General features: G+C 62.7%; 1 protein-coding gene across 2 annotated transcripts; it reads left to right on the top strand.

The window, feature by feature from the left end:
- The first annotated feature begins 6,864 nt into the window (after nt 1–6,864).
- MCAM (melanoma cell adhesion molecule) lies at nt 6,865–17,021 on the top strand. 2 transcript variants are annotated; one of them, XM_063417753.1, is made up of 15 exons: nt 6,866–7,124; nt 10,798–10,925; nt 11,048–11,261; nt 11,345–11,415; nt 11,497–11,584; nt 11,674–11,853; nt 11,932–12,059; nt 12,208–12,367; nt 12,458–12,579; nt 12,854–12,992; nt 13,605–13,726; nt 13,806–13,941; nt 14,542–14,686; nt 15,073–15,190; nt 15,846–17,021. In XM_063417753.1, exons 1-15 carry the CDS (start codon nt 7,058–7,060, stop codon nt 15,873–15,875), a joined length of 1,848 nt encoding a protein of 615 aa, XP_063273823.1. In that variant the 5' UTR covers nt 6,866–7,057; the 3' UTR covers nt 15,876–17,021. The 2 variants fall into 2 exon arrangements, with proteins under 2 accessions (XP_063273824.1, XP_063273823.1); XM_063417754.1 differs by lacking the exon at nt 15,073–15,190 and having other exon boundaries at nt 6,865–7,124.
- The last annotated feature ends 1,299 nt before the right edge of the window (nt 17,022–18,320 follow it).

Raw genomic sequence — 18,320 nt, 5'->3', positions numbered from 1 at the left:
TTCCCTGCCTCCGGCTGTGCACCTGCCCCACCCTCCCCGCTCCTGGTGCCTGCCCAGCCCCTGCCATGCCCGGGGGGCTCAGGGGGGCTCCGGCCGGGCCGGGGGCGCAGCGGCTGCAGCGTTCAGAGGTCGCGGCTCCATGGCGGGGCTTCTCCGTGCTCCGCGGGATGGAGGGGAGCTCTGCCAGCTCTCATTCCGGTAGGATGTCCAGCTCCAGGGCGTGCAGACCTGCAGGAGAGAGGCACAGGGACGAGGAGGGGTGCAGGGGGCTGGGAACGCCTGGCAGCAGTTCAGGTTGGGACGGTGATTTGGCTGGAGTAGAGCGGGGCTTTGGATGGAAACCCTTCCTGGGGCTCTGCGGGGACACAGAGCTCCCCACCAAGGTGCCTGCCTGGTGTGGGTGGGACCCCTCCTCACAAGGACAGTCCCCCCAGCTCTTCATGCACCTGCTGGAGGTCTGGGATGATGCCACTGCCCTCCCAGCTGTGCCCAGGCAGGGCTGGCAGCAGGACAGGACCCCTCTTGTGAGCCCCCTCCCCTCATCAGCCTCACCGGGCACAGGGCAGAGCTCTGCTGCTCTCTGCGACCACCAGAGGCAGCCCTGAGAGCGCAGAGCCCGGCACGAGTGTGACTCCCTGCCCTGCCTGGGCACCGCGGGCTGGGCAGCACCGGCTGTGCTGGCACCGAGCCCGGCCACGGGGCTGCAGCATCACGGCTGGCTCCGAGCTGCCTTCCCGCTGCTGAGCTCACCCCGTGTTCCAGAAAAACAGCAGCCACAGGACGCCAGCTCCAGGCAGTGCCTCAGCCCTGGCAGGTGCTGAGTCCTTCTGGATTTGTCTGGAAGCAGAGGGAGACAGGCAGCCACTCCAGGGCTGGGTGCACCAGTGCTTGAGGGATTCTCAGGCTGCCTGGAGAAGGGGGGATTCTCCAGCACCAGCATCTTGCCTGCCTCTGCTGTTCCTTTGGCACACGCTGAGGGAATTTCTGGAGTGTGGGTCGTGCTGCCATCACTCCAGCACTCCCAGTGTGCTCCCAGCTGTTGGGACCATCCCCAGGGCAGCCTCCCCTGCGGATCCGGGTGTGTGGCAGCCCCGACAGCCGGGCCAAGGCGGGCAGCACGGTGGTGCTGGGCAGTGCCAGCAGCCTCACCTCGGCTGCCCTGAGGACAGCTCTGGGCAGCGCTGGGCAGGCGGGGCGGGCGCCTGCAGCCCCGGCAGGAACAATGGCTCATTTCGCTGCATCCGCTCCGGAAAATCCCCCGGCCACACTCGGGCTGCGCTCCAGGAGCTGTGGCTCACGCTTCCTCTGGCCTTGGAGGGGCAGGTGATGGAGTCCCCACAGCACGTACCCCGTGGGCAGGGAACGGCCCCAGGCCGCTGAGCACGGCCCTCAGGAAGGATCTGGAGCTGCAGGGAGCCCGGCCCTGTGTCCCCAGCAGCCACGGCCTCCCCTGCCTCTGCCCAGCCTGCAGCCCTGTGCAAGAGCAGGAGCACGAGGGCTGCTCGCCGTGTTTCTGCAGGGCTCCCCACCATGGGAGCTGGGATATCTATCTCCTCCTGGAGCCCGGCCAGACAGCCCTAGGAAAGACAAGTCCTCTTCCATGGGAAAGTCCTGCGAGAAGAAATTCCTCTTTGGCCAGCCCAGCCCCACTGTTCCCCTGGGCTCTGGTGCTCCATCGTGTCCCTGCTGCTGTGGGGATGTGACACGAGCACTGTGCCCTGCTTGCTGCTTTATCCCAGCCAGTCCTTGGCTGTCCCCACCCCTCTCCACAGGGAACCTTCCCCAGGGACCTCCAAAGGGATCCCCTGCAAGAGGGGCTCCCCCAAAGCTGGGCCTGCCCGGGGCTAATCTCTGCTTAGGCTTTCTCACAGACGATCCTAATGAGCCGTCCTGGGGGAGCCCTGCAGACAAAGCCAGGAGGAAGAGATCCCTGCAGGCAAGCCCAGGGAGTGATGCTGCGTCCCCATCCTGCCCTCTCCTCCCTTCCTTGGCAGCAGGGAGCCAGAGAAGCCGGGTGCCAGGGAGCACAGGGCATTCCTCCTGCCCGCTCCTCCGGGCAGCTGTGGCCTTGGCAAGTGCTGGATGAGCATGGCCAGGACCCCTCGCTGTCCCCTGGGCAGGGCACGCCGGGCCGGGGCCATCATCTGCCCCATTGTGTGGGCGAGTGCCCGGCCCTGTCCCAGCCGGCGCCGGCACAATGGGGCCTTTTTCCGGCCGCTGCTGGGGGAGATGGACTGGGAAGTGCTCCCAAGGAAAAGGATGGTTTATAAATAGCTCCTGGCTTCCCCAAGCCACCCCGTCAGCGCCCATCCCCAAATCCTGCCCCTCGTTCCGTGCCTGCAGTGCTCCCAGGCTGGGACAGGAGCCTGGCACACGGACGTGAGCAGCCCGGCTGAACGTGAGCGAGTGACGGGGGACGTGGCTGTCACGCCCTGTCCCAGGGCTGCACCTGCTCTGGCCCTGGGGCTCCTGTACCCCCAGGATGTCCAGTCCTGGGCCGAGGGCTCCTTCTCCCCCTGCCTTGGCAGCGGCTCTCAGCTGGATAAGGTTCTCCCAGGCGTGCTCCAGCTGTCCTTGTCCATCCTCCCTGCACGCAGCTCACCAGGCAGGGAGTGAGGGAAGGGCTGCACGGCTCCACAGCCTTCCCCGCCGCCCCTGTGCACCACAAACCCGTCCTCAAAGTCAGGCCTGGAGCCCTGGGGTGCTGCTTCTGTCCTCTGCCAGCAGCACCATCACCAGGGCAGCACGCTGAGCTCTCTGCATTGGGCTGGGTGAGTGGCCCTTGCCAGCTCAGCTCCTTTTTGGGGTTTTGCCACCGCTCCGCATCCGCTGAGCCCCGGCCAGCTGCTCCAAAAATCGAGAGAAATCCAGATGTCACCTTCCTTTCCCCCCCCTACCTTCCTTCCCCCCTTCCGCTCCTGTCCTTCCTTCCTCCACCCTCCCCGCTCCTCCTCGCGGCCCCTCCTGAACAAAGGCCCCGTAGCCATGGTTAATAATCCCCACAGAAAGGCCCTGCACAAGAGCAGAGGAAGGAGAGGGGAGACACAAAGGAGCCGCTGGGAGCCAAGCCGAGGAAGGGGGTTGGAAGGAGGCGTTTTCCTGAGCTGGAGGACGTGGGCCTCGGAGAGGGCTCCCAGAGGCGAACAGAGACGGGGCAGGGGTACCCCAAAGTGGCTTTGTGGTGCCCAAGGAGCAGAGAGCCAAAGGCTGGACAGCCCAGGAGGGTTCCCAGAGTGCAAAGCCTTGTGTGAGCCGTGGAGTCCCCCAAAATGCAGCAGCAGGGGCTGGCAGAAGGTGCCCCGAGGGTGAGGGGAGCAGTGGCAGGGGAGCAGCTGGCCCATCCCGGGCCGTGTGGGAAAGCTCAGAGCTGGCCCACATCCCACCCCTTCCCCGGGGAGTGGGGCTGCTCTCGGCCCTGGCGGTGTTGTGTGAAGAGGGGCAGGCCTGGGTGGACACAGCCAGAGACTTCTGCACAGCACTGCTGCCCTCCATCCACCCCGGAGACCTGCAGGGAGCAGGGTCCATCAGCACTGGAGCTGTGCCAACCCCCAGCCCTTCAGTACCAGAGCTGTGCCAGCCCTTTGGCACCAGAGCTGTGCCAACCCCCAGCCCTTCGGTAACAGAGCTGTGCCAGCCCCCAGCCCTTCAGTACCAGAGCTGTGCCAGCCCCCAGCCCTTTGGCACCAGAGCTGTGCCAGCCCCCAGCCCTTCAGTACCAGAGCTGTGCCAGCCCCCAGCCCTTTGGCACCAGAGCTGTGCCAGCCCCCAGCCCTTTGGCACCAGCACTGGCCGGGGTTCACTGGGGGCAGCTGGCACAGAGCCCCCCCAGCCCGTCTGGGCTCAGCTGCAGGGCTTGGGGAAGGCACAGGGTCCCCCATCCCACCTGGGACACGCCGAGCCACGTGTCAGGACAGGCACAGGCACAGCCCACGCTGGGCCAGCTCCCTCTGGCAGCATCCCCAGGTCCCCGTATCAGCAGGGATCTGTCTGGCAGCGCAGGAAGGGGTGGAAGGGGCTGCGCTGTGTGCTGGGATGCACAGCCCCAGGCCTGGCTCCGTGCTGGCCATCGCTCCCCTCTGCCTGCAGAGAGCCAGGGCCAGCAGGAGCCAGAGGAGGGAGGCAAATGCATTTGCACACTTCCAGATCATTCCTGCAACCTGCAGTGCTCAGATAATGCCGGGAAATCAGCCCTGCCCTGGGCAGGGTCCTGTGGATCCCAGGTTTCCAGCAGCTGTGCCAGCCTCACCCCAGCCAGGGGCAGAACTGCCTGCCCAGGCACAGCCTCATCTGAGAGGTGGCAGGAGGGATGGAGGAGGAGAGGGATGGGAGCTGCAGGGGCCCGGGCACCAATATTCCCTCCACCACCAGGGATGAAGAGCTGTGGGAGCTGCTCTGTGCCTCAGGTGGAGCCAGACCTCTGCTTCCCAACTTTCCCACCCCAGCTGTGTGCGTGGGACTGCGACATGGGAGCCTCATGCACGGTTTGTGTGCATCGCTGCGAGCGGGGACTGCAGCCAAATCCATTAAGCAAGCAGATAAACAAGAAGGCGTGAGATGAGGCAGCAGGGAGGGAAGATGAAGGTGGCCAGCCTGCCACGCTCCCCACGCAGAGTCCCCGAGCCCGCTGGGCGCCACACACAGCGCAGCGGGGTGATTTCATGCCTTCTGTTCATGCCTTGCTTTCAAATCCTGCCCCTCTTCCCCAGAACCATTCGTTTGTTTAGGGGGGGACAAAAGCACAGGTTTTCTTCAAAGTGAAGCAGGCTGAGCCCAACCAGCTGGAGGCAGAGCCGTGCAGCGAGAGCAGGGGGCTCTCTGAGGGTGGCACGCTCCACAGCCTGTTTTCCCCAGGGAGTGGCACTGCCCTTTCCAAGCGCTGGGAATTTTCTGCAGAGGTTTTCTGAGCAACGTTCTGCTTTATTTTTAACGCGGAATAAAAGTTAGCCCCAGGACAAAATGCACCCAGGGGTGTGTCAGTCGAGTTCTCCCGCTTTGTTTGTTTGACTTTGGTGGATGCTTTCCCGCGGGCCTCCTTCCCTCTCGGGGTGGCATTTGAGGGTGTTTTGTGCCGAGTGGAACATCCCTTTCCCTGCTCCGAGGAGAGCAGAGCCCGAGGCTCCTCCGGTGCTGCATCCTGCCCTTTGGAGGGAGGGGAAGAGGGAGAACATTGTCAGGGACTCCCTGAGCCCGGGGCACCCACTCGGAGGGTGGATTTCCCCACCACAGCCAGGGAGCTCCTGCCGTGAGGTGTGAGAGCATCCCAAAGCTGCGGCTGTGAGGCCGGAGAGCAGCTCCTGAGCGCCCTGTGGGTGATGGCACAGCTCCCTTGCACTTGTTCTTCCCAGCAAAGGGAGGAGGCCTCCCCTGTCCAGCGGCAGCACGAGGGCTCTCAGCCTTATCACTGCCCGGCACTGCCATTTTAAGCAACTGATCTCCTGGGGAAAAAACTTAATCATTTCCGATGAATCACTGAGTGTGTTTGGCTGGGAAAGTCTTGGGGGGGGGCTGCTGGTCAGGCATGCAGAGGAGGAGGAGGAGGAGGAGGAGGAGGGCTTGGGAAGCGCCGCTGCATGGCACCGGCCAGGGAGCAGCGCTGGGGCCGGGGGCCAGCACAGGGGGCTGAGGTGGGAGAGGTGCCGGGGCATTCCCAGAAGGAATGCTGTGGCTCAGGGGATCCTGCAGCCCCTCAGGGAGGGTCGGAGGGATGCAGCCCCTGCTGTCAGGAACAGGAATGCTGCGGGGAAAGCAAGTGGAGGAGACAAAGGGATGTGCAGAAGTTCAGAGACTCTGGGCTGGGAGCGGGAGGAGAGCACTGTCACAGCTCCTGGGAGTCTGGGCAGCCCCTGGGTCTGTCCTCGAGTGTGATGAGCCTGAATCAGTGAGTGTCAAGTGTCCTGTGAATGGAGAAGCGAAAAGGCTTTGCAGGGGAAGAAAACCTTTGTCCTCCAACAACCACCCCCCCGGCTCTGATTGACCCCGGGGAAACTGAGGCACGGAACCAGGCTGTGACAGGGCAGGGACACCGGGGCCGAGTATCCCGCGTGGCTGGCTCTGGGCAACTCGCAGCACCTGGCGGGGTTTGTTGTGCTCCTCCCGGCTCTGCCCCGGGCTGCCGGAGGGGCCGGGCCGTGCTGGGCTGGGTGATTACCCCTGGATAATGGGAGCCTTGTGCAGCCCCGCGGGCCCCCCCGCCCCCGGCCGGGCTCTGCCCCGGCCACCGCGGGGAAAAGCCGCTCCACAGCCGCCCCATTCAGCGACAGCTGCGCGGGGCTCGGGCCGGGGGTCGCGGTGCTGCCCTGGGGCCCCGCCGCGGGGACAGGACGGGGCTCCCAGCGGGGCTGGGGGACACCGGGGCTCAGCGGGGCTGGGGTGCCGACCCTGCACCCCTGGTGACCTGCGTGGGACACGGCCCGGCGCCGCCCCGCAGCCCGCACTGCCCCCAAGGTGTCTGTCGGAGCCCAGACAATGACAAAGAGTGTTTTGCCTCCCTGTTTTGAGTCTGTGCTTGTGTGGCGTGGGTTCAAAGGTGACCCAGCAGCTGTGTGTGAGGCTTTAGGGCGGTGTGGGGCTGAGCTGGGCAGCAGGGTCACTTCTGATTATCGCCGCTGCTACCTGCACATTGGACTCTCGGCGATTGTCGCCGGCATTCCCTAAACTCTTTGAAAAACACACCCCACGCTCCAGCCCCCTTCTCCGGGTGTGTGAGCGACTCCAGCGCCCGGCTGTCTGCCCGGCTCAGCCCCTGCACGCCCGGACAGGCAGGCGCTGGCAGCTCTGCGAGCCCCCGGGCGCAGCTGGGCAGGGCCCGAGCGGGGCGGGGGCCGTGCCGGGGGCGGCCCGAGCGCTGCCCGCGGCCGTGCGGGGCCGGACCGGGCGCTGCGGGGCTGGGCGGCCACGGCGCCCGCCCGCCTGCTGCTGCTGGGGGTGATAAGCGGCTGCGGGCGGTGGGGAGGCACCGCACCTTCCTCCTCCTCCTCCTCTCCTCCTCCTCCTCTCCTCCTCCTCCGCCTGACGTCAGCCCGCGGCCCCGCTCAGTCTCGGGCGGCCGGCGGCGGGCATGGCTGGGGGGCGGCGGCCGGCGGGGCTCGCCCTGGGCTGGGGCTGCTGCCTGCTGCTCTGCTGCGGTGAGTGGCTGCGGGAAGGGCCGGGACCCGGGGCCGGGCAGTGCGGGGCCGGGGCCGGGCGGACCCGCGCACCTGCGGAGCGCTGCGGGGTCCCGCGGAGCCCTGCCTGCGATGTCCTTCGCGCCGGGGGACACCGGGCTGCAGCGGCGGTGCGGGGCCGTGATTTGCCCCTGTGCAGCTCCCCGAGGTGGCAGCCGCAGCGGTGTCCCCGCAGAGGCGCGGCGGGGCCAGCGCCGGCACCGGGAGCGCGGCGCCCCTCGGGCGGTGCCTGGCGCGGCGCCGGGAATGCTCGGATCGCGGGGTCGGGGCAGCCCAGGTGGGATCGGCCCTTCCCTCGGTGTGTCCCCGCCCGGACGGCCCCGCGGTCCGGGGCGGGTCTGGGTGCGCCGTGCCGCTCTCGGGGCCCCTCTGCAGCCCCCCAGGGCAGGGCAGGTTGAGGGGTGCCTGACCCACGTGCGTTCAGCGCGCACCGGGGTGAGCTGGTTGTTGTTAGGAGGCATCCACCCCTTTCCTTCTAAGGAGTTTTCCCCTGAGCGCTGTGTTTCTCTTGGCTTTTTTCGCGCTTTCTTTTTTTATCCACTTTCCAGTCCATTTTCACCCTCGGGGGGTGGCTGCGCTTCCTGCCCTGCCCCGCTCCCCGCATCGCTCCCTCCTCTCGCCGGGGGCCCGGGAGCGGTCCCGGTGCGCCGCCTGCTCCCTGCCCCGCTGGGCTGCGGAGGTGGCCCCGGCGCTGGGAACCTGCCCAGGCCGAGCTGCTGGAGCCAAAGCCAGGCTCAGACCGGAGTGCAGAGCAGGCTGCTCCCACCCCCGTCCCGTGCCGGGATCCCCTTCCCACAGCACATGTGCCGAGCCAGGAGTCGCTCAATGGTTGGCGGCGTCGGTGTATTTGGAAGCCCAGCCACGTGAAAGGCTTGATGCTTCCCAGAAGCACAAGGGGCCACGGCCAAGACATTCTCAGGCCAGCCAGCGCTGCTGGAACGGGGGGCTGAGCCCACCCCGGGGCTGCCTGAGCCGCCCCGTCCCTTTGTGCCCCGCGGTCTGGCTGTTACAGAGGTGTCTGCATGTTGTCACCGAGCTGCGGGGTGGCGTGGAGAGCTTTGCCGCTCCAGGTGCACAGGACGGGGTCCTGGCAGGGTGGTGCGGTTGTTTTGGGGTGCGAGGCGCTGGTCCCCGCTGCAGCAGAGCCCGGCTCCATCCCCGTGCCCGGCAGGGTGTGGGCTGGGCGGATGTGGCTGGGTGGAGGTGTTGGTGCTGCTCCTTGCGAGGCTGGGGTTCTGCACCCTCTGTGAAGAAGACACGGTGCGGGTGATGCTGCTCCGTGTGAGCTGGGGCAGCCCTGCCCGGGGATCTGGGCGCCTTTCCTAGGGAACAGGAGGGGGTAGCGTGTGTGCCTGCGCCGGGAGCAGGCGGGATCTGGGCGCAGCTGGTTTCCCCGAGAGGGGAACGCAAACCCACGGAAACCTCAGGCGGCTCCGGAGCCCTGTGGTGCCCCTCCTGTCGCTCCGGGCCGGGGGCTCAGCGCCGGGGGCTCTGTGCCGCCACCGCAGCCGCACTTCTCGGCGTCTCCCCGCACACCTCGGCTCTGCAGGAGGCTGGCGAGGGACTGTGCTGCTCCCCACCCCCTTCCCCAGCTCTAAAAGCAAATCTTTGTTCTCGCGGAGCTCTGGCTGCCGGCCGGCTGTCCGCCAGCCAGATGGAAAAGGCACGGGGGCTCTCCTTCCTTCCCTGCTCGCTCCCTGCAGACGCCCTCTCCGGAGCCCGAGGTCTCCGGCTGGAGCCGTGCCAGGCTCTCGGGGTGGATGGAGCTCGGTGCTGCAGCTGGGCCGTTCCACGCGTGGCTGATGGATCTCCCCGGGTTCCATCACCAAACCTGCAGCTGCGCCGGGCACAAGGGAGGATCGCCAAGTCCCCGCAGCCTGCTGTGCCAGGCTGGCTGTGCCCAGTGCCTCTTCAGCCTGCCCACGCACATAGCAAAAGGTCTTGGAGCTGGAGAAGCGAGCCTTGTGTCCCCAGGGTTGTGGGGGACCTTGTGAGTGTCGCCTTGTGTCCCTCTTCCAGCCTGTCCCGGAGGAGGTGGGGAGCAGCGAGCCCTTTTTCCAGGCGGGGTGGGGGCTGCAGCGCCCATGTCAGCCTCCTCAAGGGCAGTGGATGGCTGGGAGGGTTGTGTTCCTCATGCCAGCCCCGGATGCCAGCCATTCTCCAGCTCTGAGCTCATGGTTTCGGTTGCTCCGCTGCCTGGTTGAGGGCTCTCATGCCGAGCGGGTCAGGGGGAGGGCCAGCTGCTCTCCCCAGGGCTGGCTCTGCCTGCGGCCCTTGCCAAAGGTCTGGAAATGATGGAGAGGCAAAGTCTGGCCTGGCTGCCCGCAGTCCAGAGTGCCAGGGCTCAGGGGAGGCTGCGTGGGGTCAGCAGGGACACACCCCAGCCCCAGGCTTGCCCAGTTGTGCAGGTGCTCTCTCCTGCCAAGCTGTGGCCATACAGGTGAGCCGCTGCCTCCTTTGCTGTTATCCTTCCCTTTGTACTCTCAGCCAGTTTCCTGTCCCCGCTGCGTGCTTATCTCTGGGGCTATCACCTGTTTTTCCAGCTCCTTCTTTGCTGTGCCGTGATTTGCTCATCCCTCCTTGCCTGGTGCCAAGTGTAATACACCGACGGGATGGGCGAGGGCCAGAACCGTGTGTTGGGGAGTTCTGAGGTGGCTGCTCCTGCGTGTCTGGGCCTTTGCCGTGGCAGAAGGGCCTCTGGCTGTGTTTTGGCTCTGTGCCACCATGTACCCACTCCAAACAAAGAGCAGTTTGTGGGCACGGCGCTGCCCTTTGAAGTCGCCCCGGTGGTGGCTGTTACGGAGCGGGCGCTATCAAGGGAGATGTTGACACAGCTGCTTCCTCCAAGCCTCTTGTCCCCTGCTCCCATACCTGGGCTGGCTCTGTTGCTTGGGGACAGGCTGTTGTCCCCTCTGCAGGGCCGTGTGCCAGCCCAGGGTGTGCAGACCCTGCTCTGCTTTGGCAGGGATGGTGGCAGTGACACTCCCAGCCTGGCTGTGGTGCCGCCCTTGTCTCTGCTCTGCCCGGCTGGGGCTGCTCTGCTCCCAATCCCTTGGGAAGCTGCTCCGTGCCCTGTCCTGGATCAATAGCCATTACCTCTCCCATCCTCTCTGGAGCAGGGCCAGCAGCTCCATTACTGCTGCGGCTGGCTGGGCTGGGAGGAAGGTGGGGTGCAGGGATGGGCAGGCGCTGCTCACAGGGTGGGCAGAGCAGCAGGGAGGGCACACCTCGGGAATGCTGCAGGGATGGATGCTTTGACTGCTGGGCTCACGCTGGGGCAGCAGGATCAGAGCTTGTGGTGGCACCTGGGAGTCCTGGCTGTGCCAGGGCCGTGCTGGTTGGGGACATGCTGCCTCCCAATGGTGTCCTGGGGACAGAGCTGGTGGGGGCACGACATGCCATGTCCCCTCTTTGGGGACAGGATGGCTGTCCTGAGCCCATGGCTCCCTGGGGATCCTGAAGGCAGCGTGGCAGTGGGGTCCTGGCTGTCACTGCTGCCAGGCTGGGACACTGTCGAGCACAGTGCACGGCTCTGCCCCACAGCTCTTGGGGGCTGGAGATGGGCACAGGCAGTGCTTGGACAGCCCATTATTCCCCACCCTTCCTGCCCCTAACAGCAAATCCTGTCCCACAGCTGCAGCCAGCAAGCTGGAGATCTCCATGCCAGCCGTGGTGGAGGTGGAGATCGGGGGCACAGCCAGGATCGAGTGCAACTTCTCCATCCCTGAGAACACTTCCGTCACCTACCTCGACTGGTTCTACGTGAGTGCAGGCCTGGCAGAGCAGCTCTGGGGTGGCCCCAGCCCAGGGCCCCCTGCCCAGCCCAGGGCCCCCTGCCCAGCCCAGGGCCCCCTGCCCAGCCCAGCCTCGCCCTCGCCCTGCAGGTGGACCGCAGCAACCGGCAGGTGAGGCTGTACCACGTCACGGCCGACGAGGTCCTGCAGGACGACACGGACTACAAGAAGCGGCTGTCCCTGGGGAGGGACAAGGCGCTGTCCCTCAGCGCGGTGACGGTGCAGGACGCCAGGACCTTCGTGTGCCAGGTCGGAGCTGGCAGCTACGGCGTGGGCGAGAGCAGCACCGAGCTCAGCGTCTACAGTGAGTGGCACAGGGGGGTGGCACGGCCGGGGATGCCATCCCAGCCCGTCCCTCCTAATACACCTGGTGGCTTCTCTTTCCAGAGGTCCCCAAGACCCCTGAGATTGAGCCCAACCCGGGAGGCATCCCTGTGGACAGCACTGAAATCCCACAGGTGAGGAGGGGCTGCACGCAGGGGCCGGGGAGGCTCCGTGCTCAGCCTGACCTGTGCTCATGGCTGTCTCTGCCACCACAGATCGCCAGGTGCGTGAGCAAGAACAGCTTCCCATCTCCCAACATCACGTGGCACAAGAACGGGGAGCAGCTGCACGCGCAGGAGGACAGTGAGTCGGGCAGGGATGGGCACCCAGCTGGGGGGGGGGGAACCCGGGCAGGCCAAGGGAGCCTTCCTGTGTGTCCGTGTCCCCTGCAGAGGTGACAATCCAGTCGACGGTGATCCGCGAGTCGAGCGGGCTGTACACGGTGAGCAGCACGCTGTACGCGGCCGTCATGCGTGAGGACCGCCACTCCCGCTACCACTGCACCGTGCACTACTGGCTGCAGGGACAGAGGCACGCCCTGGAGTCACGGGGGGTCAAGGTCAACATCTTCTGTGAGTCTGGGCCCGGGGGAGCAGCGCTGGTGCCCCACAGTGGGGCCGGGCACTGACTGTGCCCACCCCTGCCCCCAGACCCCACCGAGCACCTGAAGCTGCAGGTGGTGTCGTCCTCGGCGCTGGTGAAGGAAGGGGACAATGTGACGCTGGTCTGCGAGGCTGATGGGAACCCACAGCCCGTCTTCAGCTTCTTTAAAAAAAACGTGAGGCCTGAGGAGACCGGGGCACCTCTCCATCTGCTGATTGCTCCTTGTCCCCTGCCCAGAGGGTCGTGGGGAGGGGGATGCAGTGGCAGGGTGGGAGGGGGCCTGCGTGGGGCTAAGGACTCTGCTTTGTGCCCACTGTGTGCAGCGGGATGAGTGGCAGGATCTGTCGTCGCTGGCAGAGCCCGACAGCGGGGTCCTGAACCTGCACGACGTGGACAAGAGCAGCAGTGGCACGTACAGGTGCCAGTCCCTGGACCTGGATGACATGTCACAGATAGAGGAGGACGTGGATCTTGTCGTGAACTGTAAGAGAGAGGGGACTGGGCCCTGTGGACCTTACGGTCGGTGCTTTGTCCCTCCTGCTCACCCTGCCCTGGTCTCCATCCCTCTCCTAGACATTGAAGGGGTCCATGTGAAGATGGAGCCATCCTCAACCCTCCGTGAAGGGGACAGCGTGACGCTGAGCTGTAACGCCTCCAGCCCCGTGGACCTGAAGTACCAGTGGAGGGATGACAAGGTGAGTGGGCACCCCAGCTCTGTCGTGCTCAGGCTCAGCTTGGGCTTTGCAGAAAATGAGGCAGAGTCAGGATCTTGCTCCTCTCTCCTGAGAGGCCAGGGGAAGAATTTCCTTTTTCATGCACCTGCATTGTCCACGCCAATATTGTCACCTCCTGGCCAGTACTGCAGAGAGGTCCTGTGCTTGCAAGCTCCCTCGCTGTGCATGGGAGGTGTGAAGTCCTTTGGGACGTGGGCACAGAGGGCTCATTGCTGGGGACATTCCTTCCCAACAGGGCGCGCATCTGGTGGAAGGGAGGAAGCTCTTCCTGAGCAACCTCACCTTCGAAAACTCCAACACCTTCAGCTGCAAGGTGATGGCCCCGACCGTGCCGGGGCTGGAGCAGAGCAAGAAGGTGTCCGTGGCTGTCGAGGGTAAGGCCTGGCATGGGTGCAGAGTGACCCCTGCCTGCCCAGCCCCCATCCCCTGGGAGCTGTGGGTGCAGAGTGACCCCTGCCTGCCCAGCCCCCATCCCCTGGGAGCTGTGGGTGCAGAGTGCCCCCTGCCTGCCCAGCCCCCATCCCCTGGGAGCTGTGGGTGCAGAGTAACCCCTGCCTGTCCAGCCCCCATCCCCTGGGAGCTGTGGGTGCAGAGTAACCCCCACCTGCCCAGCACCCCTTCCCTGGGAGCTGTGGGTGCAGAGTGACCCCTGCCTGTCCAGCACCCATTCCCTGCTCCCTGTGGGTGCAGAGTGCCCCCTGCCTGCCCAGCACCCATTCCCTGGGAGCTGTGGGTGCAGAGTGACCCCTGCCTGCCCAGCACCCATTCCCTGGGAGCTGTGGGTGCAGAGTGACCCCTGCCTGCCCAGCACCCATTCCCTGGGAGCTGTGGGTGCAGAGTGACCCCTGCCTGCCCAGCACCCCTTCCCTGTGGGTGCTGATGTCCCCTGCCTGCCCAGCACCCATTCCCTGGGAGCTGTGGGTGCAGAGTGCCCCCTGCCTGCCCATCACCCGTTCCCCGTGGGTGCTGATGTCCCCTGCCCGCAGGGAAGCCGCGGATCGTGGCCATCAGCTCCCCGCTGTACGTGCGCCAGGACCAGCTGATCAACCTGACCTGCAAGGCCATCGCCTTCCCCCGGCCCACGGTGCAGTGGAGCATCAACGGCACGGTGAGAGCCGGGAGGGGCCGGGCTGGGGCGGCCCGGGGGCTGCCCAGGCTCTGAATCCTGCCCTGTCTGCCCCACCCAGGCTCACGAGTACATGGACAACCAGCACATTGCCAGCAACCTGACCGTGCGTGTGAACCACGACCTGCTGCGGGCAGGAGCCATGTGCAGGGTGTCCAACAAGCTGGGGGTCAGTGAGAAGCACATCCAGCTGGTGGGTGAGTGCCAGGGCTGCTCTCTGTGTGGGTGTCAGTCCCCCCTGGGCCGTGCTGCCGAGGGGTGGCTGAGCTCGGTGTCTTTCCCTCCCTTCCTGCTCTCGCAGAGGAAACCATCAGGAAGGGTCAGTGTGCTGGTGGTGTCTGTCAGGACACGAGTTATGCTCACCTGGGGAGGGAGCGTGGCTGCTGGCTCTGCGCTGCTTCTCCTGCTGCTTCTCCCCCTGCCAAGCCGGGAGGGAGGCGGAGGCTCTGTCCCCAGCGCTGGGGAAGCTGTCTGCTTGTCCTCAGCACGGCTGCCAAGTGCAGCTTCTTGCAGCCCAAACCTGCTGGGCGAGGAAGGGGAGGGATGGCCTGCTGCCCTGCAGGAATTCCTGTTACCCACCCTCCTGTGGCACATGGGGCATGGCAGCCCAGAGCAGAACTTCTGTGTTCCTACAGAAACTGCCCCAACGGAGCATTTCTGTACCGAAATCTGCAGATTTCCTGCGTGCAGCTGGGCATGCACTGGGGCTTTTTTTGGGGAGAAGGGACCCTTTCCTAACACAGAAGGGGGTTACAGTGGGACAGGCATTAATTTCTTTCTCTCCCTGTTACGTTTAGATCAAAAGTCAACAGCAGAGAGCCAAGGGGTGATCATCGTGGCCATCATCGTGGCCATCCTTGTGGTGGCTGTGCTGGGTGCTGTCATCTACTTCCTGCACAAGAAAGGCAAGATCCCGTGTGGCCGAGCAGGCAAGCAGGACATGTAAGCACTGCCCCCTGTCCCCCCGGGGCCCGTGGGGCTGGGGGTGCTTGATACCACTCATGCTTCCCATCCCATCCACCCCATCCCACCGCTGCAGCTGCTCCCTGCAGAGCGAGGCGGGAGCGCGGCCTCGGGGGCACCGCGGCTTTTCCAGCTTCCCACAGGGTGCTGCCGTGCAGGGAGGAGACAGCACAGTGGTAGAGCAGCCAAGGGCCCCTCCCTGGGCAGTCCAAAGCTTTCTGTGAGCTGGAGTCTCTCTGACCCAGCGCTCTGAGCCACGGTCCCACCACAGAGCATCCCTGAGATGGAGCCCCGGGGCTCGGCCGGCCACGTGCCCGCCCGGGTATCGCCAACGTGTCTCAAAAACTGTCACCTCCCTCCCCTAGCACAAAGCCAGAGGCCCGTAAAGACAAGATTGTAGTTGAAGTTAAGTCAGATAAACTTTCCGAAGAGGCGGGGCTCCTGCAGGGCGCCAACGGCGAGAAGAGAGCCGCAGCTGACCAGGTAGGACAGAGCGACGGGCACGGGGCCGGGGCTGCCCGCGCCGCTCGGGGACGGGGCTGCACCCAGGTACTGCTTTGCCCACCCTGCACGGGCCTCCATCCTCCATCAGCAGCGCTCGGGGGGGCCGTGGGATGGAAGGGAGGGGACAATTCCTGGAGGGGACAAAGCTCTGCTCGTGGTGGTGCCCACTGCCCGCCCTGCTTGGCTCTGCCTCACTCAGTGGAGCAGCAGCCAGGCTCGCCAGGGGCCTTGGGGAGAAGGAGCTAAACCAGAAAGGTCTCTGGCCAGAAGTGAGAGCAGAGGCTGCAGGAACAGGTCCTGTGAGCCAGAGAACTTGGGATGAGTCTTTTGGGACATCTGGTGTCCCTCCCCTGGGGTGGAGCAGCTTTTCACAGCGTCACTCCTGGGCCACCACTGCCCGTGCCAGCCACAGGGTGCAGCTCCTGAGCCCACTGTGGTTTTATTTGCCTTGGGCCAGGAGAGAGCCCCTGCCTGGCTCTGCACAGCTCACACTCCCCTCCCCGCCTCTCGAGGTGGGTGCTCAGCCACCCTGGGGTGCCCTAGCTGTCCCCACCCCACCGTGTGTGTCACCACCACAGCTGCAGCAGAGGATTTGCTGTGTGTTCACCCCTAACCCTGTGTTTTCCCTCCCCAGAGCGAGAAATACATCGATCTGAGAAACTAGAGAGGAGACCCACTAAGTGCTTTCTTCCTTCAAACCTTTCCTGCTCTTGGATTGCCTTCTCCCACCCCTGCTCCAGCCCCTGGGGAGCACGGCCAGAGGCCACCCGAGTGTCACCGTGCTGGGGACACCTCCCTGACTCACCTGGCCATTACCTCAGCCCTGGGCTTGCAGGTGTTGCCTTAGCAGCAAAGCTGGACTCGCTTTACTACTCCAGAGAAGCCACAGCAATATTAGGAAGAACTATATCCCATTAATCCCTGCTTGGTGGAAGGATTTGAGGCTCTTTCAGGTAATCTGTTCTGTACATGTTGTGGGGAGGTTTCGACGCTTTCTTTTTACCCTGACCTTGCTCAGAGAGGCTGGTGAAATTTGGTTTTTGGGATGTCTGAGGCACCTTAGGTGTAATGGGTGCAGGTTGGAGGAGAGAAGAGTGGAAAAGAGGGGTGTGCTAGAGAGGTGTTGGCAGCTTCTGAGAGGTTCTGAGTGCTTTGTTTTGTCTTTGAACCGTTCCTGGGTTGGTTTGTCCAGCAGTGCTGAGATCCCACAGGAGCAGAGGACGTGGCAGGGCAAGGCAGGGGTGCCAGAAGGGCATTGGGGTGTCTGGTTTGGAGGGGCAGGGCTCCCCTCTCCCCTCTGAATTGTAGGGACGCTGCCCAGCTGCTGCGACAGCAGCACCCACATCTCCCTCAGATTTAAATTTAAATTAAAAATCAGCCAGGGCCAGTCAGTGACGTCTCAGGGTTTTTCGTGCTCAGCATTGCCAGTGCCAGGTCCAGCTCCTCTCTGTGCTTCTCTGGCTCCGCAGTGAGGAGGGGAGAGGGGCAAGAACCTGCCAGGAGCTCCCTCCTGCCCTGCCCCACCTCAGAGCCCCTCGTGCCTCTCAATCACCCCCCGAGCTCTGCTGCCCACCAGCCTCTGTCCCCTGGGTGTCCCAGCCCTGCTACACGTGGTGTCCGAGCAAAAGCTTTGGTTTATATATATATATTTTCGTTGGATTGTGTGTACATATCCAGGAGTTTTGTTTCGGTTTGTTGTTTGTTTCATTTTTTTTCTTTTTTTTTTTCTTTTTTTGTCCGATACTTGCGAGGTTTGTTGTTTTGGTTTTTTTTATATATATGTGAAAATAAAGTACGGATTCAAAGCTGAGTGGTGGAGTTTGTTCCCGCAGACAGGAGGGTGGGAAGGGCATTCCAGAATCCCATGGGGGATTTGGAGCCATTTATGCCCCTGTGGCTGCTGATAGGACACTCATTTCTACCAATGCTAATAAATCTATTTATTCAAATAAATAATCCTGGTTTTAGGCTGTGATAGGTGATTGTACCGCTGGATCTTAAAAAAATAATATTGTGACTAGAATTTAATATTGGAATATATTGATAATTGTATTAATAGCTAATACCAGTAATTAGAGGACCTCGAATGACCTCAAATGACCCCAATGACCTAAAGTAACCCCAAAGAGGGGCTCAAATGACCTAAAGTAACCCCATGACCTAAAGTAACCCCAAAAGAGCCTCGAATGACCTAAAGTAACCCCATGACCTAAAGTAACCCCAGAGCCTCAAATGACCTCAAATGACCCCAATGACCTAAAGTAACCCCGATCAGAGTCTCAAATGACCTCAAATAACCCCGTGTCTTCATTTCCCCCCAGTTACCCTCAGTGCACCCCACAGTGTTTTGTTTTTTTTTGGAGGTTTTTTCCAGTCTCAGTTATCCCCCATGGCCCTCACTGACCTCTTTGTGGGGTCCCACTTGACCCCCGGGACCTGAGTGTCCCCCTTTGTCCCCAAGTGCTGTCCCCTGGCCCCCAAATGTCCTGGGGGCTCAGCTGGGCCCTGTTAGTTCCATTTCTGGGCCTGGAATATTGGAGTGTGGCAGAACCTGGATTTATTACATCTACTTGATATGTAAAATAAATATAAAATATATAAAATATATAAAAATTTTATTTATCAATTTATATATCAATATATAAATTGATAAATAAAATTGATATATATCAATAGATGTCAATGACTATTCAATATATTCAAAGATACAGAATTGTTTTCCTGTATCTGTTAATAATACATAATATACTCTAATAATTCTCTTCTAGATCTTCAGATCCATGTAGATTTTTGTGATATTTATTTATTTCTATAATTTCTGTGCAATAACTTTAAAGGCTGCAGAATATTCCCATGGATTCCCTTGGATTCTGCTCCTGGGTGTAACTTCATGTCCTTCTTGGTCCTGATGGATTGGAGCCTTCATTCATTGAGTCTCTCAGAATATTTCTCATTATTATAATCTTCATATAAATCTTACCTAGCCTCTGAGAGGAGCTAGAATATAAATTTTAATTTAACAGGTAATTGTGGTAGTAATTATAAAATAACTCCAAAGTCAGTCTGCAAAGGATTCAGAAGATTGAAATCCTAAAATATTCTTTTTCCA

Source organism: Prinia subflava, chromosome 22 (assembly GCF_021018805.1).
Source record: "Prinia subflava isolate CZ2003 ecotype Zambia chromosome 22, Cam_Psub_1.2, whole genome shotgun sequence".
NCBI classification, from domain to species: Eukaryota; Metazoa; Chordata; class Aves; order Passeriformes; family Cisticolidae; genus Prinia; species Prinia subflava.
The sequence above is the reverse complement of the archived record's forward strand: the minus strand, read 5'-3'. Positions and strand labels throughout refer to the sequence as shown.